Source organism: Eucalyptus grandis, chromosome 7, assembly GCF_016545825.1.
Source record: "Eucalyptus grandis isolate ANBG69807.140 chromosome 7, ASM1654582v1, whole genome shotgun sequence".
NCBI classification, from domain to species: domain Eukaryota; kingdom Viridiplantae; phylum Streptophyta; class Magnoliopsida; order Myrtales; family Myrtaceae; genus Eucalyptus; species Eucalyptus grandis.
In genome coordinates this window covers 30,331,746-30,340,629 of record NC_052618.1, presented here as the reverse complement: position 1 = coordinate 30,340,629, position 8,884 = coordinate 30,331,746, and the positions used below count along the sequence as shown (strand labels likewise).

General features: G+C 38.7%; 1 protein-coding gene and 1 pseudogene across 1 annotated transcript; one reads left to right on the top strand and one right to left on the bottom strand.

Moving 5' to 3' along the window:
* Window positions 1–2,232: 2,232 nt before the first annotated feature.
* On the bottom strand, window positions 2,233–4,918 carry LOC104455441 (annotated as a pseudogene).
* A 1,327-nt stretch (window positions 4,919–6,245) lies between these two features.
* LOC104453285 (sm-like protein LSM36B) lies at window positions 6,246–8,586 on the top strand. The gene is made up of 4 exons (XM_010067805.3): window positions 6,246–6,338; window positions 6,635–6,783; window positions 8,042–8,155; window positions 8,233–8,586. The coding sequence occupies exons 2-4, from the start codon at window positions 6,666–6,668 to the stop codon at window positions 8,277–8,279; spliced, it is 279 nt and encodes a 92-aa protein (XP_010066107.1). The 5' UTR covers window positions 6,246–6,338; window positions 6,635–6,665; the 3' UTR covers window positions 8,280–8,586.
* The last annotated feature ends 298 nt before the right edge of the window (window positions 8,587–8,884 follow it).

The following is an 8,884-nucleotide window of genomic DNA, read 5'->3' as shown; positions in this document are numbered from 1 at the left end:
GTCGAGTGTTCCTAAAGAAACAAGGTTCTTCTTGAGCGACGATACATGCTTCGCATCTGTTACTGTGTGCACCACCCCATCGTGTATCCGAATCCGAATTGTCCCTATCCCCATAGCCTTATAGAGTGCGTTATTCCTCAAAAGAACTCTACCACCATCTGCAGTCTGGTAAGTAGTAAACGAGTTCTTATGAGACGTCATATGATAAGAACACCTCGAATCTAGCACCCATTTGTCTTCTAATGAAGTGGTAGTCACACATAAAATAGCTTTTGCATCACTAGTGCTTCTCTCGGCAACATTTGCCACACTGCTTGTGGTATTTTGCCTATCACTTTTATTCCTCTGCTTTGGACAATCTCTCCTAATGTGCCCCTTCTTGTGATACTCAAAGCACTTCACGTGTTGCTTGGACTTTCTATGGCGTGATTTTGATATGCTTCTACCTTTGTTGCTATTAAGCCCTCGATATTGCTCTTTACCCCGAATCGTCAGTGCTTGCGCTACTCCTTGCGCTAAACCGTTATCTTGTAACTTAATCTGCCACTCCTTAGAGAATAAAGCGAACTTTACATCCTCTGAGGTAATTGTTGTATGCCCCTACAATAGTGAATTAATAAAGTGCTCTCATGACTCGTATGACTTTGGTAAAGAAGCTAACAACATCATGTCCCGTTCTTCATCATCAAGCATCTTACCGACGTTCTTCAAATCCATCATGAGTTTATTAAATGCATTTAGGTGGGTTCTGATAGATGTACCTTCAGTATAATGCTGCAGCATCCTTCTCTTCGGCAACCTCTATTAAAACTTCATCTAACAAATTTAACATGATTGTGCTCTTTGCTTTTTTTCATTAACTCTACCCTCTCAGAGGCTTTCATTATAACCGACAGCTCATCTTTACCATCCAATGCCTTGGCCAAACCTTAGCATGTCAATAATGTCAGCTTGATGCTCTATAACCCAAAGTTGTTTTACCCATTAAATTTTTCAATTTCAGATTCCACCTCAGACATAATTGCATTAACAGAATTTCCAGATAATAATTAGACAAACAAAAAATCCAAATCACAATCAAGAAATCTTTTCCTAACCTCTGATACCAATTATTGGAATATAATACGCGAAAATGATAGGATCTTGCAATTTACGTCAATGCAAAATCACTAGAGAAATAAACAAGAAATAAGAAGTATACTAGAAATTTACGTGATTTGTTAAGTATTAGTACCTACGTCCACGAGGAAAGTCAATAGAAAATAATCCACTAAAATTGGAGAATCAGAATTTAAAATCGCTCACACGCTCAAGTGTTTCCCACACTTAGATTTAAGCCCAAACCCAAAGTGTTTATAAATAAACAACTCACTTGGACATAAAACTGATGGCATAAAATCAGCTCGTTCAAGCTCAAAGTAAAATGCTCTACGTATGCCGAAACGAAGAACTCGTATGCTTGTTCTCTTCTTTCCGTACAAATTTGCGTTCTTCTCCCTTCATGCGCGGCTCTCTCTTCAGCTTGACATGCGGCTTTGATGTGCGGCTTCTACATGCGGCTACCTCCTTTAACAAAGAAACCCTGGCCTTTTTATATTATGTGCTCAGAGTCAAAATTTGACTCTGGGCCCCATGTGGAATCTTCAGAGTTTCTATTTGGCTTATGCACAAAGAAGAAAAATAAAACCTTTGCTATATCTTTATTTTTTTTTTAATTTCCTCTTTTGTCTTATAGCTGTAGATTATGTTTTCCTTTCTTTTGTACGCCGAAAGAAAGTCTAACAAGAGGAAACTTTTTTTTTTTCATCCAAATTGTAATCTGCTTGGGAAATCTTTCTCATTAAATTCGGTCTAACAAATTGTTATCCGAATTCAAATTTGAGACATTAATTTAACAATATCCCCGTCCCATCAAAAGTATGATCATTCAACGTGGGGAAGGAGAATTTGCAAAGAAATACTTCCTAGTAACTTCACCCCGAGTGATATTATTCGAATAGGAATTGTTTTATGTGCAATTGGGAATGTGCAATTGGGAAATAACGGAATGTTAACATGTTAGCTCACATATAATCTTTTCCATATTGAAATTTTATAATCTTTTCCATATTGAAATTTAAATTATCTTATGAATTTTGGTGGGAAAGTAAAGGAAAAAAAATACTTTTTACTTTTCTTATGCATGATCATTATACGGATGGTAGATAGCTTGGGCCCAAAAGAAGAGGGGAGTAAAGAGATATATCCCCTAACCACATCAACATTTGACATCTGATCAGAGTAGCAGAATGGTATCAAAATTTGCTAAAAGAAAATGTAACACGCATGGGCCACTCGTACCTCACTTGACCTGAGCCCAGGTTGCATCACATGGGCCACAAGTTTGACATTTGTCATGGGTTCATCTGGATTGTTAAGCTTTGTATGCAGCACACAGTACTTGAGGCAGAGAAAGTTGCCAACATCCGCCTACATCCCAAAAATAATATCCTTCGTATTACGATCTTCCACTTAACAGATCCATTATTTCAGACATATACATAGAATTGCAAGAGTGAAGGCTCAAGTATGACAATCCGTGCTTGTAGAAGACTGACGCCAGACATATCATGTAATCATTGCCACAGATCCACACTCAGCAGCTAATGCAACAGCAGCACCTAGACATAGAAATGCATCATGCACTTGATGAGTACTTACAGGTCTCAAGAATTCAACAAGGTCAACTTCAAAGAACAGGAGTGCCACACCAGCAAAAGCATATGTGGTTGAAAAGGCCAATTCAAAAGCCCTTCGGATTTAAATCCTCCAAATACCCTGCCATGAATATTCCTTTGCTGTGAATGGCATATTAATTAGTTCTCAAAGCAAGCGTCCCTTATCAGAATGCTATCTCTGTCTGCCAGAGCTGGCATATCACAGAGGATATGACCTTTGGCAATTGAATCTTGGAGCCTGGAAAAGTCCTCCACCTTAGTATTTCTATTATGTTCTTCTCTCTTCCTTTTGCCTCATTTTATTCCTTCTTTTCTGCCTCTTGCCAAAGTAATTTTTCTCTCTTTATCCCTAGGGAGATGGGTTTAATTGGAGTTGATTTCGCAGTTCTAGAGTCATGAGCCACAAATGTGAAATTGGCGGTAAGTGCAACTGAATCTAAGGAATCCCAGATTTCTGCAGGAAATTACCAGTATGAGGCAAACAGCAGAATGGATCAGTTAGAAGACTATATTACGGAAAGGATAACTTTATGAAGATCAGAAGTTTGAGTATTGTGCTTGACGAACATGTCAAAAACCTTGATAAACCAATACTTCTTGCAAGAGGATATTGATTAGCAAGCTTCTCCATAGTATGGACAGGTTTAATGTTTTATTTATTTATTTTTTGGTAATAACGGAATGGTGGACGGATAGCAAATTAGCATATTTCTCCATAATTTTTACAAGTAGTGTAACGAAATCGTGCAAGGGCAAGTATGGTTTGCGAAGAATAAACATATACTTAAGGCCAGCCATGAAAGTGACACCATCCTTTGGGATCGGAAGTAACACAACTCCTGCAATTGCTTAGTGGCAGCAGATGAAATGTATGTTCTCGTCCAATAAGCCAACAAAGCAATGTCATCAATTCTCCGAAAGAAAGTAGCATACTATCATCATATGGGCGCACTGTTTCATATAACACCTTCTCTGGACTGAGTTACTTCCAGTTAGATCTCCATTGACAAGTGCCCAATCCATGTAATAGCTCCCGCCATTTGCAAGTGACTGTCAATACGGATTGGCCTCTTGAGAGCCAACCTGTCTTCAGAAGCAGTGACTAGTAATAGAGGCCTTGTGGTGCCATCGTTGCTGGAGCAATGCTGGTCCAAAAGAAAGCGGCTAAATACAGTGGAGGATGTTCTGTTACGCACAATTCTAATAAATGAATTCCTCACTATAAGAACTAGAACTAATCACCAGAGAACTTAAGCCTTAAGCCTCTGATCGCAGAACCTGATAAGCACAAAAATTGATGAGAATTTAGACATGCTCCTATACAAATGATAGAGACAAGTAGCATGTTGTTCAACCTTTCCGTCAAAGAAATGAACTCCTCTCTAATACCAAATGACCGATTCTAGATTATTCAAACAAGGACTTGACATTCAAATTACTGATAGCAAGATATTTGAACTGATTAACCGCCAACTAAGCGCCGCCATTCGTCAGTTTTACATCAGGAATTCATCAAAGCACCACTTAACTGTAGTATTCTATTAGGGTCGATGACATCACATGCAATTCATCTTCCGCAGGAAAAGCCCATTAGAATATGCATCGAGAAAACTTTAGCATGAAAAGCATCGCAGAGTACAAAAGGCACCACATTCTGAAAGAGGAAATCAAGGTATCGCCATCCGATAGTCGTCCAAAGCTCGTTGATTCACCTTATAGCAAATGGTCCTGGCGAGAGCATCGAGATTTTCCACCAGCTTCCCCATCCTGATCTCGTTCCAAGGATTCCTGTACTGCTTCCTGAGCACATAATCGCTCGAGGACTTGTAGAAAATGCTCGTCCTGCTCCTGGCCGGGCTGCACGGGACCAATTCGCTCGCCGGCAGCGGCGCCGCCTTCCCGCTGGGGCCGGCGCCGCGGACCTCCATGAACATCTTGGATCTCGCTTCCCACAGGGCGTTGGTGACGGGCGAGAAGTACATGCCGGGCCACAGGCTAATCGGCTTCCGGATCGACGATCCGGCGTCGATGGGTGGAGAGCTCTCGTGCGGCAAGGGAGCGGCGGTGGAGGACGGCGGAACGGGGGCTTCGCCGTCCGCATCGGCGGAGAACCGGGCGGCGCGAGGCCATGATGGATGGAAAGGAGGGAGGTTGGAGAGGAGACGGTTGGAGAGCGGTCGGTGGACCGTGGAGGGGCGCCATCATGGGTATGGAAAGGTGGATTGGAGGGACGTTGGACTAGATGAATTATAGCAGAAATTATTGTTTTAACAGAAATTTTTTTGATAAATTATATGAATTATAGTAAAAACAAATATATTGGAATTTTTTTTTTCTTTTAAACAAAACGTGGTGCTTGCGCCACGAATAGGACATTATATTAAGAAAACTATGTAGAGATGGAATGCATGTCCTAATAATAATAATAATAATAATTTCTTTAATAATAATATTCAGACCTCGAATATTGTCAAGGCAAACAAAATAAAAATAAAGAAGAAAATTCTTTTCTGAAAAAGAAGAAGAAACTAGCTACTCATGAAAGACATCACCTATAAGTATAAATATCTCGTGGTTGAATAGTAGCATCCTTGTACTTACGAATTTCACGAACAAATTCGAAAAATGAATATCTTAATTCAAATTATAGAGTTGAAACACAATTACTAACTCAAAATTTATTGGGGGAAAAACTCATAAAAAATTAAAAAAACCTCAGCAAATCCCTTCTTCACCTCCCACCTATAATATCTCAAATATCGCAACACCGTAATCTAAAAGCACTGCCACTTATTGTGTCGAACATTTCAACAAGTGTTCGATACTCTTCGACACCGATTGGTCGGCGTGTCGAAAAAATTCGACATTTAGTCAATTTTATTGATACTTTCAACACTCGAGTTGAAATTTTGACATGTGAGATCAATTTTAAAAATTTTCAATAAATGAGATCTCAAAATTTATATTTGTGAAAAAAATAAAAAATAAAAAATAAAGAAAAAAATCTAGTTTTCTTTTCTTCTGACTCTTATCTTACATAATACATAATTCATTCCAAAGTTTTTTTGTCTCTTTTCTTGTAACACACCTAACACACGAGTTCAAAATAGGAATTGCTTGTTTTTCTTTTCAAGTTTTATAAATTATTGGAGTGGAGTTGAATTTGTCAAATTAAAATAATGAATGATTTATTGGATTAATGTTTTAATGTAAATTCATTCTAGGCTTATTGTAAATTCATAATTCATAAAATACTCATCCATAAAATACTCATCCATAAATGATTATTCACAATTTTCATAGAACAAAATACATTTTCATTGTTAATGAAATATCTAGATATATATTGTAAAGTGAGAATACCTTGTGTTGATAAATTTTTGTAAGTAATAAAATGCAGGAAAATAAATTTTAAATTATTCATTTTTCCCGAAACATTTTGTCACAAATTACGAAACTGCCATTCCAGAGTTTCCTTCCAATTCTACCCCTTAAAAGCCCACTATTTCACAATTTTGACACTCGGTGCTGATAGCTCGGGCTAGGGCTTGTTCTTCTTCTCAATTTCCCTGCAGCGCGCTCTGCCTTCGACCCAGCATCGAAGCAGGAACTTCCAGCGAAGTGAGTTCAGCTTTAACATCTTGCTCTTCGAAATTTCTCGCTCCCTTTTTGTCTTTCCGTTCAGGGTTTGTTTCTCTTGGTTCTTTTAAGGGTTTGGTGTTGGTTTCCCCTCTGTAAATTCGCCTGAATCGCTGCATTTTCTAGTTCATCTTTCATTCTAAGTTCCTTCCATTTGCTCTAAAACGAGGGACGAAATAAGCATACAAGAGGGTCGTCTGCGTTTTGATTTTTGGGGGGGTGGATGTGGACATTCGATTTGCCACAGATTTGTTTGTTCATGGGTACTCCTGTTTCAGGTAGAGTAAGCAGTGATCGAGGATTAGGAGGATGAGCGGAGGAGGAGGAGAGAAAGGGTCGGCCACCACGAAGACCCCCGCGGATTTCCTGAAATCAATTCGGGGGAGACCGGTTGTTGTCAAGCTGAACTCTGGAGTCGATTATCGAGGTACTTCTCTCAACATGGTCTCTCTGTATTGGGAGAGTTATTCAGCAAAAATTGTCTCTATGTAGCCAGATTTTGCTGAGTTTTTGATTATTTCTGTCCTCGTTTGTTACCTATTGTACTGAATCCTATGCGCTGTTAACTACTTGTCTCAAGTTTTAATTAGTTGGGGATGATTTATCGATTGAATTCTTGGCGGCTCATATGAGTGAAGCGGCCATTTACTGACCTCAAAATTCAAACAGAAGTTTAAGTCAACCGCAATTATGAACCAAATGAACCTTACCTGAATATTGCTTTTGTCAGAAAATTCAGTCATATTGTGACCCTGCATCATGGGCAGTTAAGTTGGTCCTGACACGTATGTTGTGGTCTTGATGTAAGACATTAAGCCTATTCTTTTATTTCATCAGGAGGGAATATCTCTTCAAAATATGATAGCCGTTCTTTTTCTATCAATGTCTGTGGTATTTGTTGTCAAAAAGAGATCTGTAGTAAAATTGAGGCTCTGATGTTAAACTCGTCTTACAATGATTAAATGGGAAGTTTTGCTCATGAAATCAGTTAGTATCATAGATATTTAGCCGATAAAATGATGGTCGCAGAACATGATTTTTCTTGGGAGAAACTGTAAAAACAAGGGTCATGCACGCACATGCTGCTATGCAATTTCAAAATACAAAAAACCTTTCTTTGATGGCATGAGTATATATATCCTGGCTTTCAAATTTCACAGGTTTTTTCTTTTGGGTGTTGAGGCCGAGAGGGAGGAAGAACAAGTGCAGAGATAGAGAAGGGCATATGTGGGGCCTTTGATGATAAATTATCGAACTTATATGGGATTAAGAATTGGTTGCTTGAAAGCCATTTGATCCATTCCAATGTCCTTATCATGAAAATAAGATGATAATACCCTTTCTGTGGGATTTGTGCTGTCATTTTCTAAAAAACTATCTGAATTTACAGTTTGTGGTAAATCCTAATAGAGGAAAAGCTGTGTCTGCATGGTATGTGCCTATGACCAAGCTTTTTCTTGTCTACTTCTTGTGATTTGTAAACCTTAGTGCTTGTGGTATGAGACCTGGATGGGAGGTGAGTTGGATGATAATAAATTAATGGATGTGGAATGTTTCTGACAAGCATGTTCTCCTTCCCATGCTATATGCAGGCTATGCTGATGATTAGTTTAGAATCACAATCTTGTGCTGTCTGAACTGGTGTGGTATTCTTATATGTTCTGATGCGTTGGAATTTTATGCAGGTATTCTAGCCTGCCTGGATGGATATATGAACATAGCAATGGAACAGACAGAAGAGTACGTCAATGGACAGCTGAAAAACAAGTATGGAGATGCTTTTATTCGAGGAAATAACGGTAATGATGTGTACTAGATTTCTGACTTTTTAGTTTTGTTGACTTGGACCTTTACTAACTGGTACGATTTATTGCAGTTCTGTACATCAGTACTTCAAAGCGGACTCTAGCAGATGGGGCTTAGCGTTGATTGTTCCATGTAATGTAGCAATGCGGAGTTAATGTAGCCATAACTTTTGATGGATACATTCTTGGTTGCTCTAGAATTGTGGAAAAGTTAACATATTCCAAAATTTAGAGCTGATTTGTGATTCCTACTGATAATCCTGCATCTCATTAAATCGGTCTGTGAATTGCTTGAAAAGGAGTTATTATGCCCTGGCTCTTGCTTAAGTAGCATGTCATCGTATGTATGTGGCTCTGTTTGTGAATTGCCAAATGGCTTTATGCTATCCTGTTTATGAAGAAGGCGAATTGCATTTGAGCATCAACCCTGAATACCATCTATCTATGTCTGTATAATTGTTTCTATTGCAAAAGCTCATTGAGATAATTGATATCATGTCTGTTGGCATAGATTATTGCCGTGACCCTCTCGAATGAGTTTGAGGATTGCTAAATGGGCGCGAATGGTCCCTCTTGCAAGACAATGTTTACTCTTGACACGGGTTCTCCCAAACCCTATCGATTGTTAGTTGATTTTCTCATTCTAATAATGGCCTTTGTTTTGACTTTAGGAGCCACCATTAATATATGACGAGCCGATTAAAGATCGAATAAAACGTGGGA